At 44.9% G+C, this 20,462-nt stretch overlaps 1 protein-coding gene across 1 annotated transcript in view; it reads left to right on the top strand.

The window, feature by feature from the left end:
* Positions 1 to 1,351: 1,351 nt before the first annotated feature.
* Positions 1,352 to 20,462, top strand: part of CDCP1 (CUB domain containing protein 1) — a 58,009-nt gene continuing 38,898 nt past the window's right edge. The window contains exon 1 of the mRNA XM_077809283.1: positions 1,352 to 1,452. Within this exon, the coding sequence (XP_077665409.1) occupies positions 1,404 to 1,452 (49 nt within the window). The 5' untranslated portion in view covers positions 1,352 to 1,403. The remainder of the gene's footprint in view (positions 1,453 to 20,462) is intronic.

Genomic DNA, 20,462 nt, shown 5'->3' with positions numbered 1-20,462 from the left:
CCAGGGCTTTGCATGCACTAATTGAGCTAATCAAGTTTTACATGACTCAAGCAATGGTGTTTTCGCTTGTTCCCTTAAGAAACCACTATACAGTACAGTCTAGTACATCTCACCATGAGGTTATTGTTCTTGACGTTCCACCTACATTATCCTTTTTCAGTTTCATCCCATTACTTCTAGATACTGCCCCCTTTCCCCACCCTAAACATGACATCTTTTATGAAACTTTCACATTTCAAATCTTTTAGGCAGCTTAATCCATCTTCCCCCATTATTCAGGGGATATTAAAAGGTAAATTTGCAAAACTGATAGATTTAAAGGAGCAAAGCAATACTTAAAGCTTCCCATTGAACCTTCAGAAAAATAAAAGCAAGCCTAGATACTAGCACATCAGCCCAATGACCCTCCAGAATTCAACAGGAACGTCAAAGAACTTTGAGACGATCTCAAGGCTCTTGTACAGTCCTCTGGGGAAAAGGCATGCAACTTCTAGTAAATCTGAGCACAGGTCTAGGGGAGCTAGCAAGTCTTCTTGGTTCTGCCAAAGGCTAGCTGTGCAGCCTTGGGCAAGTAACTAAAACTCTGCCTTAGTCCCCCATCTGCCAAATGGGGGTAATGCTTAGCTACTTCTAATGGGGGTGCCATGAAGATTAACTAGTTAATGTTTGTAAATCATTCGAAAATGAAAAGGGATAGATAAGTGCCAAGAATAATTACTAACATACGGAGGCTGTTCAAGACAATCTGCACTCTGGGCTAAACTTCAGATGTCCTTCTCCCATCCCTAGAACACAGATTTACAATGCACGGGGAGAGGGCAGAAGGCAAGTCTCCCTGGAGGAAGACTTTCAGGGGGGCACCTCAAAGTGGGGGGAGTCCAAGCTGCTGTCCAGATTTCAGCGATGTCCTGAGGTATCCAGTGCCCGCTGTCATTCAAAAGGGAAGCCTTACGCCTGGCCCAGTTCCGGCCGGGGTAACTCTCTTCCGCCAGACTAACCCCTCTCCCTCCATCGTTTCAGCGGGGCTCAGTATCCTTCCCCTCTTCCCATCCTATAGCAGGGGATGCAGGGGCTGTGCGCTGTCCAACAGCTGCCGCCCTCCCCCCTCAGAGGTGGCTGCCGTCCCGTGCTGGGCAGGGCGGCGCGTGGAGCCCTTGGGACGGAACAGTGACTAATGACAGCCCCGGTTCCCGCTTGTCAGCTGCGGCTTCTCCCTGGCCCGGGAGGAAGAGGCGGGGTTTCACCTGGAGCCCGCGGGGAGGAGCTGGGGCTAGCTGCTGTCTCGCAGGTACAGAGCCGAGCAGGAAGCAGCAGGGCGCCCGTGGCAGCAGCTGGCCCCTCACCGGCACCCCGAGGAGGAGCAGCCTGCGCGCCCGCCCGCCCGGGGCTGCTGATGCTGGGAGATGGCGGCCGGGCTCCTCCTGGCCGCGGCTCAGCTCCTGCAGCTGGCAGGTAAGCGGCGCGGGGCGGGAGAGGCGGCGCGGGGAGCCGGGGCGTGGGCCGGGGCGGGAAGTTCCAGGGCAGCCGCCCGGGGGGGCTGCGGCGCAGCGAGCCCCTGGCGCAGGCACCGCGGCAGAGCGCGGGAGCCCAGCGAGCCCCCGCCGTAAGCCGTGCCCGGGGGAGGGGGGCTGGGTTCAATCCAGGGCGCCCCGGGGCTTCAGCCTGGGGCGCTCCCCAAGCCTTTGCTCCCCTGCCTGAGGCGTCCGCCCGGCTGCTTGCCGTGCTGTGGGTCCCAGGCTCCTAGAGAGACAAGGTGGGGGAGGGAGGATCTGTTATTGGACCAACTTCTGTCGGTGGGAGAGACGCGTTTCCCAGAGCTCTGACTTGGACGCGAGGAAAAGCTCTGGGTGGCTCCAAAGCTTGTCTCTCGCCAACTAAAGTTGGCCCAATAAAAGATATTGCCCATCCCAGCTTGCCACTTTGCCTTGTAACTATTCTAAAAAGCCAGCATTCAGCTCTGATGGGTGGGGGCATTGGCTTACACCAGGCATGAATTTAGCCCCTCAAGTTCCCCCCCCCCCCCCCAGGTTCTTGCTTTTCCCTCTCCGGAGTCTGTTCTTTCTTACACTTTTCAGTGGAGGAAAGGCTGCTCAGTTAGTTTCGGTCTGGCCTTCTTGGGCATAATTTACAACAGTGTTTGGAAAGGAGAGTCACCAGTTGCTTTTATTTGTATCTCCCTTTGCAAGTGTTTTATTTTTTGTGGCGGAGGCAGGGCCAACTTTCTTAAAGGGGGCAGCTCTTGGTGCCTCCATGAAATTGTCCATCCTGTTAAAATCTGACTCTTGTGTATGTGTTTCATGCAGACAGAAAAGCTATTCATTGCATGCTCATTTTTAAAATAATACATTAAGATCTCATCTAGATGCTAATGACATACGCCAGTAATTTGTATGCGGAAGCTGGTTGCTCCCTGCTTTGCCCTTTTTTCATATGGCTGTACTAATGTGTTGCAGTGATCTGAGAAAAGCTGTTGGTTTTAGCCTTCAGTCAAGATACAGTGAAACTTGTAGACACAGTGGCGTAAAATAAGAGTGAAGTTAGTTTTAACTTGGGGTACTTTAAAACTAGGTTCATAATTGAATAATTGCAGAGTATCTTAATTTTAAACTATTGCCTTCATATCTAGAATCCCATAAACTTTCATGCTTCTCTCTTAAAAACTCTTTCAGATATTCTAAGTCGGAAGTAATGTGTCCACATATAACTCAACTCTACTCTTTAAAATGAGAAGTATTTTAATACTTCCACTTTTCAAAAAGCTTTTGTAATTTAGAGCTTTAACTGCATACAGTTCTTATCTTTTCTTAGCTTTCTTTGTACTACCCCACAATGGGAGCTATATTTCCCCTGATGTGTGTAAACACTAATAAACCCTATGAGAGTTTGATGTGCACTAGTATTGGCAGTGGGTTGCCAGAATTAGGGTAGCACATTTTTATTTAGGGTGACTCTGAGTTTTGAGAGGAACAAGTTCCATAAATGCCTCAAACTGCATTCTGGCATTCTAGGACATAATTTCAACAATAATTTATTGACAGGAGAACACATTGTTTTTAATCTTACCTGAAAATGTCTTGATTTCTTAAGTACAGTATAGGGAGAGAGACATTTTCTGATCCTGCAATCCTTACTCTCACAAGAAGTCTCAGTGAAGCCTTCCGTCCAGACAGAGGGAAGGGAAAGGGAATTGCTCCCATAAGTAAGGGTTGCAGATTTGTGCCCAAAAGTTGTATTGCTCTACTGGGATGCTTGATATTAACCAGCACCACCAATTACCTCTCATTACAAATTTTATTAAGTTCTGTCCTATAACACTGAAGAAATTCAGACTCAATTTTTGTAAATGTCCAAAGACTGTCTGCTTGTAAGAATGGAGTAGGCAGAGCAGAGATACAGCATGATCTGCGTGCACATCCACAAACCTAAAAAAAAGCGTGACGCTTATTTCTAGTATTATCGGCCTTGATAATTGGATTCACTTCCATGCAAAACAATTGCAAAGTTTGAATATGGAAAAAACACAGTGTCTGTACAGTGTGATCTGAAATTCATGTCTATTACTTCTACTACCTTGAGGAGGGGTAGGCCATATTATTCAGGATAGTCATGGCTTTGAGCCAGGTAAGCATAGCTAAATGTTGACTAAATAACCAGACAGCATTGTGATTAAGCTTTTAGATTGTCTAGTCTAAAATTTCCAAATGATATATTTTCATCTGTGTGGAAGGATTTGTGAGCATAGCCCATAAGTATCAAATTATAACTATACACCCAAGTCTCCTCAAAGGATGATAAAACAATACCTCTATAGGGCAACCTTCTTTAGAAAAGAAACATATATGAAACTGAGCTCTTTCTTTGTAAGAGGGAGAAAATCCAAGCATCCCCAAGGCCTCTCAGGAGCTAATAAACCTTTAAATCATGGTATATTTTTGGCACATGACACTGTGGATCTAGATCTTCATTGACATGTAGGGCACCCTGTTAACTTTCTGGGAGAACAAACTTCCTCCTTTCTGGTCTCCCTGGTATATACGTTGCTCCCTCTGATCCAACCAAAATGTGGCTATTCAAACTGTCTCTCACCTACTCATTTGGCTGCGCCACCACCCGCTTTGTGTCTTTCCTCTAGTTCTCTCTTACACACCACATAACATTTAAACTTCTTGTCCTTGCTTTCAAGACCCTACTCAACTACATCCTAGCCTACATTTCATATTTCCTCTGTTGTCACCTCCTCTTCCCTTATACCCTTTATGTGCCTGTACTGAGTGGGTAAAAAACATCCAGATCAGAATTATCCATTCACTCGCACTGCTGCTATTGTTTTACACCTACTTTATGCAGGAGTAAATGACTACTTATGCTGCAAAGCAGTGGGAATTGAGTCCTCCAAGTCTGTTTGGTGATTAGCAGAACCAAGCTGTGAGAGAGGAAACTGGTTTGTTATCTGAAATGGGAGTTCTGGTTGCTGCCTCTATCCCCAATTTAATTTGATCTTTGAATTCTAAAAGCCTTTTCTCTAATTAGAATATAAAATAACATGTGCATAGTATACAATTGTCTTAGAGTGGTAGCAAACAAAATTCCAGAGTAAAATTGTGCATATGGGAAATTGTTGGGGCAGGATAAATTAGAGACTGGAGGATGAGGTAAGGAAAAGGACAACCAGTCTATTTTTGATTTCACAAAATATATTTTGTTATTTGTACAGAGGCATAGTCCAGTGCTTGGAGTGCAGGTCTGGAAATCAAGAAATATAGGTTCTTTTTCTTGACTGCTGCTGAATGTATGACCTTGCACAACTCATGGAACCACTGTGTTCCTCAGTCCGGAAAATGAGGATGATGATAGTTATCTACTTCACAGGGGTGTAATGAAGATCAGTAATGGTTGTATGTTTTTTGGAAATCCGTCACTAGATAGTACAAAGTATATTTACTCAGGCTGGTTGAAAATTTTCCATCGAAACAGTTTTAGGGAAAACTGTGTTTTTGATTAAACAACATTTTAAGAAAATTGTCTGCCTTTTGTGGATTTTTTTTTTTTAAATGATGTAAAAACTGAATGCCAAAAACTGAAATATTTCAATTTGGATACGCTACTGTAGGGCTTCATGGGAGTGTTAGTTTGGTTGTGTCATGTTCTCATTCTTCTGTATGGACTGTACTACCTATTGGACTACATCTCCCATGATGCACCACTGCCAGGGCTTGGTGTTCATGGTGCATCACAGGAGTCCAGCCAGGGAGCTCAGCCTATGGAGAAGAATGGGAGCATGACGCACTCAAACTACAATTTCCCAGAGGCATCAATACAGCATTTCTGAATTGAAATATTTCTGTTTCTGGATGAAATATTTCAGTAAAAAAAATAAAAACTTTCTATAGGGAGCAAATATTAAACATTTTCTGACCATTTTTTAACTTCAGTTTTGGATTTACAGTCTGTAGTTATATCGAATGACTTCTCAGTCGAGAAGCGGGTTACTAAGGAGGAAAGGGATTCTTCACCTTGAAGAAATTCTTGCCTGGTCTTGGGCACTGAAAGTAGAATAGAACATTCTTTTTCTTTGTGTTTTTATTTCCCCCTCTTTGCCTTAAAATCACCACAGCTGGAATGTTGTTGTTTCCCCTGTTTTGAGTTATTACGTGTTCATGTGAATGAGTCATTTTTGAATGGAATTTTCTTTTTGTGATTCAGAACACTCAATACACGGAATCTTTCATAAAAGTAACTGCATATTTCAAAACACTTCTTAATGCTTTTCCCTCTGACACCCACCCATACCCTTCACTTCGACCTATCTTTTCCTCCGTGGGCCTGTCTACACTTGAAACTTTACAGCTGTACAGCTGCTGAGAGGCACCTCCCTGAGAGGCAGTAGCTAGGTCAATGGAAGAATTCTTCTGTCAACCTAGCGCTGTCTACAGCAGGGGTTTGGTCAGTTTACCTATATTGCTCAGGAGTGTGGATTTTTCACACCCCGAGTGACATCACTAGTTTGACCTAACTTTTTAGTGTAGGCCAGGCCTCATCAAACTACAATTGGGAGGCCACAGTATTTCATACAGAGGAAAAAGTTGCGAAGTGGGCATTCTCATGGAATCTTCACTGATATATGGCTGGAACTACAATCACATAATTTCCTTTAGCTAAATTGTTTTATAAAACTAAACTGAAGTGTAAATCAAGGAGCAAAGGTCTCTACATCATGGTGATGCTCATTCCAGTCAAGTATGGCTGATTGCAAGTCCATCTGGGGTGCCATCAGAACCATTCATGGGTTTAATTAGAGGGAGTCTCTCTCTCTCTCTCCTGGAACTGATCAAGCTCTTCCTGCTAAAACTCCCCTGGGAGAGCTATGGATTTTGTTGTTGCCCATGTTTAAAATTATTTTTTGTCATCTTAAGAAGATTCTCTTGTCTCCCCCCCCCCCACTCCCAAAAACGTATATCATGCTAAAGGGCCCCCCTATTCAACTACACCTTTCTTGGTCTTCCTATCAGGATCCTGTACCACTCATTCATTTAACATGCATTGTTCTAATTATTTTCAAAGCAGCCTCTGTTTTTCAGAAGCAGTTTTGCACTCACAGTAAATTACCAGGAAAAAGTATGAATGAATTATAAATGGGAAAAATACAGATATAGATATCCACAAAAATGGGAATCTAGTTTGAAAATCAGGCCTCTAACTTCTTGAGTCTAATTTAGGAACATTTACTTTGAAGCACTAATAATATGATTAAGCATAATTTTGTGCCGTCGTCAAAGATGAATGAATGGCATTAAAACAGGTCTTAAGTCCTTTTGGGACTTAATCTGCATTTGTAATTTTGGTCTTTAAAATTTCACTGTTATATTAAGTGAACTCACAAATATTGCTGGTATAGTTCTCCTCCCCTCATCTGTATGCTGCAATTAATTTTTTCTCCTCAGTTGATTGATCTGAGTGATATCTATGAAACTGAGGCTACAAGACTGCTATATGTAGTTTTTCCCTTCAGAAAAGGATACTAGCTTGTAGGCTTTTTTGTTCTTCTTTATCAGTGACAGTACATAGATAATAGCCTTGTTTCTGCTCTCGTTAAAGTCAGTGGGAGCTGGATTGTTTCCAGTTTGAAAAACCATTATCATCCCTAATAGACATCTTTCTTTCTAAGAGCATAAATGGTGGGTATGTGTGTGTGCATGCTACATACTATAGTCAGTCTAGAATATTTAGTTTTTCTCTTCATAAATTAGGATGGGTTTAGGGAATAGTTTACTTTAAAAAAAATCAAGATAGCTCTAGTTCAGACAGGAAATAATTCATGGAAGTGTTACAGCCTGTATTATGCAGAAGGTCAGACTGGATGATCACAATGGTCTTTCTGGCCTAATAATCTATGAACCACATATCTTATTTTTTTCCCTCCCTCCTGGTAGTAACATATCACCAGGAAATATGCATTTCTCCCCCCCTCCCCCCTTCTCGACTTCTAGACTGTATTTTCTTTACTAAAACCTTTTCTGTCTGGGAGGCATCAATAATGTGGAGATAGTTTGAAGGATAAAATGGGGAAGGGGCGGTGAAAGTGTGTATTAATACTCTAAACTTTATAGACAGCTTTTGGCTGTGTGTATCTCACTGCAGAGAAACTCAGTTTGTGTGACCTCACATGAGAACATCAACAGGAGAATTTCCCTCACATTATGAATTAACAAACAACAGTTTTTTACAATGGGAGTAGTCTGGTGCTTGATGATGGTGCCACAAAAAATATGCTAATACTTCCTTTTCTTATGAGTGGTACCTCTTTCACAACTCTAGTCAGTTTCAAACTGTTGACAGCAGTGTTAGGAGGAAAGTGGCTGTGTGCAGGAGAACACATTGCAGTAAGTAGGATCTTACAGCTTGTAAATTGTGTGGCATTCTTCTGTGTGACTGGGGGAAAGGGGAGAAGGAGGCAGGCTGTCCAAATTGGAAAATGCCTCTATGTTCATTTTTGCCATAACCTGTAAGTATTTGTTGTGTAAGCTGTGACAGATGTGAAACCTTGGAAGCATGGAACTATGGCACTATGGGGCCCAGAGAATATTCATAAACTTTTGTATCCATAAATGTTATCTCTATCTTTGAATTAGAGGACGACTGCAAGCCTAAATCCCCTATCTGGAGACAAAGGGAAGTGGGTTCCCACCCATAAAGAGGTGACAGCTGTGGGTTAAGACACAACAGAAAACATGCTTTATCAAGGCTGGCTTTCATCAACTTGGCTTGCTTTTTGATTTTTAGTAGAACTATGTGTGTGTTTAAAAGAAAAAACAAAACAAAACACCACCCCATCCTAGAGAGAGTTGAACAATTTTACCTTAATTTGTCTCCAACATGAAATGTTGGATGCACAACCTGAAGAACGACTCTTTGCTGGGACCCTTGGAACCAAGGAGGTCCAAACTCTGCTTTGTTTTACCGGTTCAACTCCACCAACACTAGTATACATGAGTTAGTAGTCATAACTACAGGCCTCTGTCCACTAAGGGGGCAAGAATGTTAGAGTTGGGTGGTTCTTTTGGTGTCAAAATTCATAAACTTTTTTGACAGATCGAAGTAAAATAATAAAATTTGAAAAAAATACTACCAGGAAATAGGCTTTTTCCCCCTCCTCAATGACTCGATTTAAAAGAAAATCAGAGAATAATAAGACCGTACATGAAAAGAAAGAGGTTTCTGCAAAGTCAGCGTGTCTTGGAAACACTACTAAATGTGATGTTTTTTGGAGCTATGTTTGTCTAGACGTGGACAAACTGTTGCCACTGTATGACAACCAAAGGGTATGTGTGCAGATCATGTCAAACCAGACACTGTCAGATGTCTTGTTAGCAGGAATTTTGCATGTGGTAGGAAACCTTTGACCTAGCTGCTGGCAGATGAAGTTCACATCAGTGTACCTGTGTATAGATTTGAACTTTAATGATTTCGGCAGATAACTACATGTGGTATCTATAAATAGTAAGGAGAGAGGAGAGGAAATAAGAGAAGAAATATAGAAAAGTAAATACCTGCTTCTTGAAGTGAGTAACTCCAAAATGCCAACTATTAACCTGCTTCTTCAGGTTTCTGAGAAATGAGACAACCTTAGAACAGTGAGGGGAGGGCAGTATGTATGTTCTGTATCTTTTCATGTTCTAACAAGTCCAGTGTAGCTTGTATTGCGGCTTGTATATCCCTAATGATTCTGTTTGGGACTGATGATGTATAATTCAGTGCAAAATTAGCGCTGAGACCTTCCAGGCTAGGCAGAGAGGGGAGGGACTACGGTGGTTTTAGCCACCATTGTGCCCTCCCAATTCTGGTCTGCCCCAGGAGCTGGAGAGATCCTTGGCATAGCTTCGGGAGTCCTGAGGACCTGTATAAGGCCTGGTCTATAGTTAAAAATTGGTCCCAGACCAACATAACAATGCTAGCAAAAGCCCTAGTGTAGATGTAGTTATTTTAGTACTTTTGCCAGTACAGGTTACTCCATTCGGTATAAACTGTTTCTCTACAGGAGATGCTGGTATAACTGTACCAGCAAACCTCTTCAAGTGTAGACCAGGCCTATGTTTACGGCAGCCTACTTGGACTGCCCAGTATTTCAGCATTGCCACAGGCTGTGGTCTGCCCCCATCCCCACTCCCAACACATTCCCGTCTCCAGGACTTATGAGGGGGTCCTTGGAAAGCAGCCTTACAGCTGTCTTCCTCAGTTCCTGCACGGAGGGAATCCTCCATTGGTGAGAAATAGGGCTTCTGGGCCCCTTTACATCACTACGGACCTCTTACATGGTGTAAAGGGGTGGGAGCAGTAGTCCGGATCTCAAGCTAAGTCTGTGGGATACATGTAACGTAAAAATATATGCAGAAAACCTAAACTGATGCAGTAGATCAATAGGAGGCAATTTGTGTGCCCTTCCTTAAAGGAGCACTTGAGGGAATAAAAGGAAAACTGGGGATTTGCTACCTGAACACTTGGAAACTGCACAGCAGGAAGGCTTCATCTCTTGGTGAAACCTTTAGAAGCTTCCTCTGATAATCTCCTGTGGATTTCATAGACAAGATTATTCTGAGATCTCCAAAGGCATTAACACCATTTGAATTTATTTCTTAAGACTTGTGCTGGAGGTGTTTGTAAATGTAATGCTCTAGACCAGGGGTCGGCAACCTTTCAGAAGTGGTGTGCCAAGTCTTCATTTATTCACTTTAATTTAAGGTTTCGCATGCCAGTAATACATTTTAACGTTTTTTAGAAGGTCTCTCTCTATAGATCTATATATTATATAACTAAACTATTGTTGTATGTAAAGTAAACCAGGTTTTCAAAATGTTTAAGAAGCTTCATTTAAAATTAAATTAAAATGCTGATCTTACGCTGCCAGCCCGCTGCCAGACTTGGGTTCCGTTCACCTAGGCCGGCAGCAGGCTGAGCAGAACTTGCGGCCGGGACCCCGGCTGGCAAGGGGCCGGCATCCAGAACCCCAGACTGGCAGCAGGCTGAGCAGGGCCTGCGGCCGGGACCCTGGCTGGCAAGGGGCCGGCGGCTAGAACCCCAAACCGGCAGTAGGCTGAGCAGGACCTGTGGTCGGGACCCCAGACCAGCAGTGGGCTGAGCAGCTCAGCCTACTGCCACTCAGTCCACTGCTGGTTTGGGGTTCCATCCGCCGGCTCCTGCCAGCCAGGGTCACAGCTGCCAGCCCCGCTCAGCGCGCTGCCAGGCTAGGATCTCAGCCCTGCCCACATAGAGTGGGTACCTACCTTCTTCCTGGTTCTAGCTCCTTCTCTCTCTCTCTCTCTCTCTGCACTGAGCTGAGGGTGGGAGTGCACTGAGCACAGGGCTGGGGGTGAAGGAGTAGGCTGGGGGTTGGGGTGTAGGGTGTGGCCAGGAGCTAGAATTAGGGAGGGGGCTCAGGGTTGGGGCGGGAGCTTTGGGTATGGAGTGCTTACCTGAGCAGCTCCCATTTGGTGCAAGGGTGCAGGTGGGAATTGCGGGGGGGGGGGGGGGTGTGCAGGAGCTCCCGTTTGGTGCTGGGGGGGTGCTGGAGGAGTCAGGGTATGGGGAGCTGGGTATGTGTGGGTGGTGCAGGGTGCAGGGCAGTAGGCTGGGTTTGTGTGGGGGGGGGTGCAGGGGTCAGGGCAGGGAGCTGGGGTGTGTGGGCTAGGGTCGTGGGGGTGCTCCCAGCTGGGGGTGTTCACGGCAGGGGGCTGGAGGTGATATGCCCTGATTCCACCCTACTTCCCCACCTCTTCTCCGCCTCCTCCCCGGAGCAGCGAGTGGGCTGCGGCTCCACTTCTCCCCCTCCTGCCCAAGGGCAATCAGCTGATCGGCAGCAGAGAGGGAGAAGAGGAGAGGCAGGAACCCAGCATGCTGGGGGAAGAGGCGGGGGAGGGGGGAGCTTGCCTGCCCTGCAGCAGCAGCCGGCAGGACCAAGCTTCTTCACCCTGCCCTCACGGGGAGCGGAGAAGAGCGGGCCGGGGCAGGCAGGATTTTTAATGGCACGCTGCTGCCTGCCAGGGTCCCGGCCGCCGGCCCCGCTCAGCCCACTTGCTGGCCTGGGTTTGACAGCGGCCTGAGAGGGGCCAGCAGCTGGGACCTGGCAGGCAGCAGCGTGCCATTAAAAATTGGCTCGCGTGCCATCTTTGGTACACGTGCCATAGGTTTCCAACCCCTGCTCAAGACACCAGTTACACAAATTAAATATACTGTACAAATGATATAATATAAAGGAGTTGCTCATCTCATTTTGCTACTGCCCCCACAAACATCAGGATAAGAAAATAAACTCCGTCCAAAAGCTTGAGAGGGGAAAAGATGGGATATGCCGTGTGCCTAGAAAACAGGTTGATCTTGGCTGTGATGTAATGAGGATGGGAGAGTACATTCCAAATTTAAGGACCTCTTGGGAACAACCTTCCAGCTGCTCCCACTTCTATATCTAGGGAACTTATGCTTAAGTGCTTCAGCTGATCTCACTCGTGGCAGTGTAGCACACTAAGGTAGGTAACATCTCAGTTAACCAACGTCTTGAACTAAACTCCATGCAGATACCTACTGGCAGCCAATGTAGACTCCAGAGCATTGGTGTAATTGTGCTCCCAGAATGAAGGCTGGGTTTGTGTGAGGGGGGTGCAGGGGTCAGGGCAGGAGGTTGGGTTTGTGCTGGGGGGGTGGTGCAGGGGACAGGGCAGGGAGCTGGGGTGTGTGGACTAGGGTAGTGGGGGTGCTCCCAGCCCCCTGTCCAGAGCGGTTCACGGCAGGGGGCTGGAGGTGATATGCCCTGATTCCACCCCACTTCCCCACCTCTTCTCCGCCTCCTCCCCGGAGCAGCGAGTGCGCTGCTCCACTTACTACAGAATGTAGGTACTTGATTAGTAACTTCATTTTCCAAATAGCCTCAACACGTGGCCTGAGTTGAGTGCATTATGGCAATCTAATCTTGAGGTAACAATGTGTAGATAATTGTAATAAGGTACAGATTGTGGGAAAAGTCACACTTTTTCTCATCTGGCATGGGTGGAAAAGAGCAGTTGGCCATTGCCATGCTATCTGGGCATTCAAAAATAGCCAAGAATTTAGAAGTACATCTGTGTTAGAGGTTATGGTCCAATTCCTTAACTGGAGGCAGCTATATAACTTCTGCCAGCTCTTCCATCTGCTTCCACCAATATTATGTGTGCTATATTGCACTCCATAATGTTTTATGGAAATATGCTCATGAGTGTGAATAGGATGTAACTGGAATATGCTTAATGCAAAAGGTCTCTTGTAAGGTATCATTACAAAGCTTATGATCTACTGAGTGTGTTCATCTTATTTGTTTGCATGAATTATTTCTGTCTGGAGTTAGGAAAATAAGATATAAACTTGTATTACTAATATAAACATATCAAGTGGAAGCCATTAAGGGTGCTTCAGAATCAATGACCTGTAAATGGCTCTGTTTACTTGCAAACCTTCATGGGTACATGCGGGCCAGCCCTGGAAGAATGGAGGCTGGGGTTTCACAGGACATGTGAACATGTCACCTGATGCTGGAATCCATCTTAAACCTGGTGCTTTTCCATTTAGAAGGAGGGGTGGGGACCCAGAGAGACAAAAGATTCCTGCCTTGTGCCAAAGCCATAAAAGGGGGTGGAATAGAACAAAGGGAGCTGCCAGGCCTGAAAACACCCCTGCTTTCCACCTAAGATGTCTGCTGGAACTAACAAGGACTGTACCAGGGGAAAGGATTGGGCCCAGACTAGGAAGGAGTCTAGTCTGTGAAAGAAGCTTATTGGAACATCTCTGAGGGTGAGATTGTACCTGTAATCAGTTTCTTAATGTATTAGGTTTAGATTTGCATGTTTTTGCTTTATTTTGCTTGGTGACTTACTTTGTTCTGTCTGTTATTACTTGAAACCACTTAAATCCTGCATTTTGTATTTAATAAAAACACATTTATTTATTAATGAACCCAGAGTAAGTGATTAATACCTGGGGGAGCAAACAGCTGTGCATATCTATCAGTGTTATAGAGGGTGGACAGTTTATGAGTTTACCCTGTATACACTTTATACAGAGTAAAATGGATTATATAGGGTTTGGATCCCATTGGGAGATTGGTGTCTGAGTGTTGGGGATAGGAAACCTGCTGAGCAGTTTTTGGTTAAAGTCTGCAGCTTTGGGGGCGTGGACCAGACCTGGGTCTGTGTTGCAGCAGACTAGCATGTCTGGCTCAACAAGGCAGGGTTCTGGAGTCCCAAGCTGGCAGGGAAAATGAGCTCAGAGGTGTAATCAGCACATCATGTGACAGTCCCCAGGGATTCTCTGTGACCGAACCCGTGACAACGTGTCTTGTCCAGATTAAGTTGCAGACTGTTAGCCCTCATCCAGGCCCCAAGTTCATAAAGACATAAGGATTTTTTCCACTTCTCTGGCCCAGTAGGCATGATGGAAATAGAGCCAGCTGTCAACAGCATTCTGAGTGCATCACATCCCATGTCTTGTCACTAACCCTCCCAGGGGCCCCATGTACATATGGGATGACAATATGGACTACTATGTTATCTTGCAGGAGAGAATGCTCAAACCAGAGGGACAGTTGCCCACGGCTACCATTTGGGCTCTCTTGGCTTAAAAAAAAAAAAGAATAGAACCATTTGAGCAACTCAGTCTGCTTCTGCTAGAGTCTGCAAACAAGTCAAGAAAGCACTTTAAACAACAATATCAACAGCTGCTAACTGATCTAAAAGAATCAGCATGGACACCTCATCGATTACTTGAAAGAGATGCCTCAGCTTGTGCAGTTTCCACCTTATAACTAAGCCTATAGCCAGATTCTCCTTGTAAAGGAAATCCGAAGACTCAGGTATCCACTTGAGTTGCCTTGCCAAAAGATTCTCCATGACTCTCCCAAAAATAGGAAATGGACACACATTGATAGCCAGAAGTTGGTTCCTTGAGCAGTGTTCTCACAATTGCTTCTTTGAGAACCACTTGTACCCCTACCACATCCCTGTAGCCAAACACTGATAATCTCAGCCAACAAAAGTCCATGTACTTCTGTAGTAATTTTCACCAACCAGAAAGGACAAGGCTCTGACTATATTATAAAATCACTATATTGAAAGCCAAAGAACAGAGGGGGAGAGTAGCAGGACTGTGCATGGAAATAGAGAGTCCAGTTAGACTTATGCCAGCCTTGAAATTCCAGATCTGAGTTCTCTCTGGGATGCTAACTTCTCATTTTTCAGAGTAGCAGCCCTGTCAGTCTGTATCTGCAAAAAGAACAGGAGTACTTGTGGCACCTTAGAGACTAACACATTTATTTGAGCATAAGCTTTCGTGGGCTACAGGGTTAGGGGTACGTTGCATAAGAAAGCCCAGTCATGGGCAGTTCTATTACAAAATAGGTTTGATGTGGTGGCTTAATGTTTGTAAAGGTTCTAGATACAGAGAAGACATGTCTTTGTTGTGTTCCTTTCGTTGGACCAGTCTGACACTTCCTTATCCTGTTGCTGTGCACTCACTTTTTTGTCTTGTACTGCATACTTTACAAAACTCATAGCCAGCACAGAACTAGCATGGTGACTAAACTATCACTTCCTCCGAGAGCCCTACGTGGGACTATATTTTAAATCCCACTCCATCCCACCCTACTTCCACTCCCACCTGCTCCCACATTGTTTCTTGCATTTTTATTCCGCTCTCACCCACAAAAACCTTAGATCCTGCTAATCCCTCAAGAAACAGAGTCCCCCATGCTACTTTAACCAACCCGCCCCCGCACCCCTTTTTTTTTAATCTATTACACAGTATGACAGGGTCAGTCCAGATGGCTACAGGAGAGTGATAGAAGGCAGATATATTAGGCCCAGGTTAAGAAGGTCCCTTTTCCTTGGGTAAGGTAACAGGGAAGGTTCCAGAACAATCAGGAACTTTCTGAAAACAATTAAGGCAGACGGGCTCATTAGAACACCTGCAGCCAATCAAGAAGCTGCTAGAATCAATTAAGGCAGGCTAATCAGGGCACCTGGGTTTAAAAAGGAGCTCACTTCAGTTTGTGATGCGTGCAAGGACCTGGGAGCAAGAGGTGCAAGAAGCTGAGAGTGAGAAGGCATACTACTGGAAGACTGAGAAGTACAAACATTATCAGACATCAAGAGGGAGGTCCTGGGGTGAGAATAAAAAGGTGTTGGGAGGAGGCCATGGGGAAGTAGCCCAGGGGTTGTAGCTGTCACAGGAGCCACTGTAGACAGCTGCAATCCACAGGGCCCTGGGCTGGAACCCGGAATAGAGGGCGGGCCCGGGTTCCCTCCATCCCCCCAACTCCCTACTTGATACCGGAGGAGTTGAACTGGACTGTGGGTTCCACCTGAGGGGAAGGTCTCTGGCCTGTTCCCGATCCACTAGGTGGATCAGCAGAGACTGTGGGGATTGTTCTTCCTTTTTCCCCATGCTGGCCAGCAATGAGGCTAACTGAGTAAATGGCAGATTTGAGCCACGAAAGTGGCCAAACTGAGGGCTGCTGTTAACCTCTGTGGCGAGAAAATCCACCAATACGTGCAAGACCCACCAAGGCAGAAGAGGAACTTTGTCACAATAGATAAATGGAATTCAGACACAATTTTTATGTGGTAAACTGACAAGAGATTTAGTGTTTTCCTGCAAATTCTGCAGTCTAGGTTTTTTGCCCACCCAATCCTGCCTACCACAAAGTACATTTTACCCACTCCTGCTCTTATGGCAGTGGGTCCTGGGGGACCTGCGGGATCCTAGTCCTGCTGCAGTGCTCTACTTCCTACCTTTTTATACATGTAATAAAATTTAGTGTTTTCCTGGAGTGAAAGGATAACTTCTGTAATAACAATTAATCTTGACAGACCCAAAATGTGTCTTAAAATTTGAAATAATCCTCATTCTGAAAAAGCATTCATTTCTCAAAGTAAAGTGCTGAAACTATGTAATTAAAGAAACATGCAAAGTACTTTACAAATCTTAACTACGTAGACCCCTATTCTGCAAAGCCTTGTGCTTGTGCTGAAAGTTAAGGATGTGAGTAGTCCCACTGGACTCTCTCTAAATCTTTTCAGGATTGGGGCCTTAATGGTCACAATGACCTCCTGAAGGCAATCTGCTTTCCATCCTGAAGTATGAATCCTATAACCATAATAAACTAGATGCTAAAATTAGGCCCAAACTGAAAAAGGCCACTGAGTTACCAAAGGAACAAGATTGCCACCAGAAAAATAAACAAGTACTGTAGGATGTTTAGATTGTAAGTGTAAACAAAAGCCTGTTTGCTTTGTAAGTGAATACTTCAGACTGATCCTGTATTTGTGGCAAACAAGATAAAAAGGGGATCTGAATCCTTGTTTGTACTACTTCCCTCAATTTTGGTTTGTTTAGTTTGATTTTGTCAAGCGGTCATTTTCAAATGGCCCATTAGTTCTATAGTGTGGTGTCAAGTCACTAATATCTTGCTCTGCAGGTTAAGGACTGTAAACAAAACAAATCTGGTGGCTAATTTTATCTTCACTATATCCTTCAAGTCATCAGCAACACTAATCAGCCTTGCAGATGGAACTGGAAGGGATTGCAGATTTAATTGGAGAATACGGATAAACTTGATAAAAGTAAAATCAAGAAAACGAGCTTCAATAAAGCAAATGTAAGAGAGGTTCATTAAGGAAGGTATAATGAAATAAACCTTTGTGAAATAAAGGCTAATCAGTAATGTCCTACAGAAAGATTTTAGAGTTATTATTTCAGTGTCAATTTATTCTCCACAACAACATTACCCATTGTTATTGCAAATATAAACAAATGCTACATTGGGATGTAGTACAAGGAGACTGCATTGTAAATCGAGTGAGATAGTTCCACAGCTGTTACTGGTAGTTGGGCTGTTGAGGTTGTGTCTAAAACAAATTGTATATGATAAGACAAATCGGAGAGTGTTCAGAACAATGAAGTTGATGAAAGTTCTGGAAAAATAAGACTGACAGTGGAAGGCTGGCAGAGATGGGAGTGTTCAGACTAAGGGAAGGCATTACTGAGAAATAAAGGGACATTAGCAAGAGAACAAGGATCAGTTATTAATGAGGAGTCCAGGCCAGAACAAAAAGTAATGAGCTTAAGTGGCAGTGGGGAAAATTTAGGGTTAAAATTAGACAGTGGAACAAACTGTCCATGGTAGCTGCAGAATTGCCATCGTTTGAGGAATCCAGGGCTAGATTAGACATCTGTCTGTCAGAGATAATTTAGGAAGTCACTTAAATCCATCCTTCCACAATGCAAGGGCAGGACTGGGTGGTCTGCTAAGGCAGGGGTGGGCAAACTTTTTGGCCCGAAGGCCACATCGGGGTTGCGAAACTGTATGGAGGGCCAGGTAGGGAACGCTGTGCCTCCCCAAACAACCTGGCCCCCTCCCCCTGACTGCCCCCCTCAGAATCCCCGACCCATCGACCCCCCCCCCGCTCCTTGTCCCCTGACAGCCCCCTCCTGGGACCACCCCACCTCAAACTGCCCCCTGGGACTCCCCCTATCCAACCCCACTGCTCCCCACCCCTTTACCATGCTGCTCAGAGTGGCAGGAGCTTGTAGCCGTGCGGCCCAGCCAGAGCCAGCCACGCCACCATGCCATCCTGGCAGCATGGCAAGCTGAGGGCTGCAGGGGAGGGAGGACAGCAGGGGAGGGGCCAGGGACTAGCTTCCCTGGGCGGAAGCTCAAGGGCTGGTCAGGACAGTCCTGCAGGCCGTAGTTTGCCCACCTCTATGCTAAGGGATCCTTCTATCCCAAAATCGGTATGACACTGTGCAGATGAAGAGTAACTGTCTTCTTATTTCTTCTTGCTTGTTAAATATTCTGTGAGTCATCGTACCGAGCAGCATTTACGGTACATGGAAATTCATTCCTTACAAACAGTATATACAATTCTTGGTTATCCTTATAAGGAGACGTGTGGAGAAAAGCATAGTCAAAGACAGATCAGTATGAGTCATGATCATGGTGTTTACAAAGCACTGCAATAGAAGTAATTTATATAGTCTTGTCTGCCTGCTCTGTAGTATATTTTCTAAGCTATTCAGTCCAAAGTACTAAGTGACTCTGGGATCACTGGATGCATTTTTGTTTGTGTATGAGCTTTTTTTTTTGAGGTCCTAAAGAAGATGACATTTGATTTAGTAAATTACACTAATCTAATGTTTGCATTAAAGACATTGCTGATGTTTCTGTACTGTGCTCTCAATCATTTTGGACAGCAAAAATATCTTCAAAGTTTTATCTTAGGGAGATGTTTGTGCCATGATCTGGCTTAAGCTGTCTCTCTATGCAGATTTCTAGTAGCTGGCCCCGGCAAAGATAAGAGCCTTGTCATGGTCAATAGCATTAGCTCTTTCTATCTCAAGATGGTAAAGGCTCCTGCTTTGGGGTGCTGATTCAGGAATGCATTTTCAAAGTTATCATTAAGTAATCGTGTTTAAAGTTAAGGATGTGCTTTAGTCCTATTGGGACTTGGTGAATAGCAATGAACACAGATGTGCTTTCCTGAACCATAGAGCTTGGTGCTTGATCTCTGTTAAAGACCATAGTGTCTGTGTTCTATTCTGGTTTGTTGCAAGAATAAGTATACTGTTTCAAGTACCGGGGGTAGCCGTGTTAGTCTGTATCCACAAACAACAAGGAGTCCGGTGGCACCTTAAAGACTAACAGATATACTTGAGCATAAGCTTTTGTGAGTAAAAACCTCACTTCTTCAGATGCATGGAGTGAAAGTAACAGATGCAGACATAAATATACTGACCCATGAAGAGAAGGGAGTTCCCTCACAAGTGGAGAACCAGTGTTGACAGGGCCAGTTCGATCAGGGTGGATGTAGTCCACTCCCAACAATAGATGAGGAGGTGTCAATTCCGGGAGAGGCAAAGCTGCTTCTGTAATAAGCCAGCCACTCCCAGTCCCTATTATAGCCCAAATTAATGGTGTTAAATTTGCAAATAAAGTTTAGTTCTGCTGTTTCTCTTTGAAGTCTGTTTCTGAAGGTTTTTTGTTCAAGTACAGCTACTTTCAAATCTGTTATAGAATGTCCAGGAAGATTGAAGTGTTCTCCCTCTGGCTTTTGTGTGTTACCATTCCTGATGTCTGATTTGTGTCCATTTATTCTTTCACGTAGGGACTGTCCCGTTTGGCCGATGTACATGGCAGAGGGGCATTGCTGGCACATGATGGCATATATAACACTAGTAGACATGCAGGTGAATGAGCCTCTGATGGTGTCGCTGATCTGGTTGGTCCTCTGATGGTGTCGCTAGAGTAGATATGGGGACAGAATAGGCAACAAGGTTTGCTACAGGGATTGGTTCCTGGGTTAGTGTTTCTGTGGTGTGGTGTGTAGTTGCTGGTGAGTATTTGCTTCAGGTTGGGGGGCTGTCTGTAAGCGAGGACTGGCCTGTCTCCCGAGGTCTGTGAGAGTGAGGGATCTTTTTCCAGGATAGGTTGTAGATCATTGATAATGTGCTGGACAGGTTTTAGCTGAGGGCTGTACGTGATGGCCAGTGGTGTTCTGTTGTTTTCCTTGTGGGGCCTGTCCCGTAGTAGGTGACTTCTGGGTACCCGTCTCGCTCGGTCAATCTGTTTCCTTACTTCCCCAGGTGGGTACTGTAGTTGTAAGAATGCTTGATAAAGATCTTGTAGGTGTTTGTCTCTGTCTGAGGGCTTGGAGCAAATTCGATTGTATCTTAGAGCTTGGCTGTAGACAATGGATCGTGTGATGTGTCCTGGATGGAAGCTGGAGGCATGTAGGTAAGTATAGCGGTCAGTAGGTTTCCGGGATAGGGTGGTGTTTATGTGACCATCACTTATTTGCACTGTAGTGTCCAGGAAGTGGATCTCTTGCGTGGACTGGTTCAGGCTGAGGTTGATGGTGGGGTGGAAATTGTTGAAATCCAGGTGGAATTCT

Source organism: Eretmochelys imbricata, chromosome 2, assembly GCF_965152235.1.
Source record: "Eretmochelys imbricata isolate rEreImb1 chromosome 2, rEreImb1.hap1, whole genome shotgun sequence".
Lineage (NCBI taxonomy): Eukaryota > Metazoa > Chordata > Testudines > Cheloniidae > Eretmochelys > Eretmochelys imbricata.
Note: the sequence above shows the minus strand (reverse complement) of the source record. Positions and strands in the feature narration are given on the sequence as shown.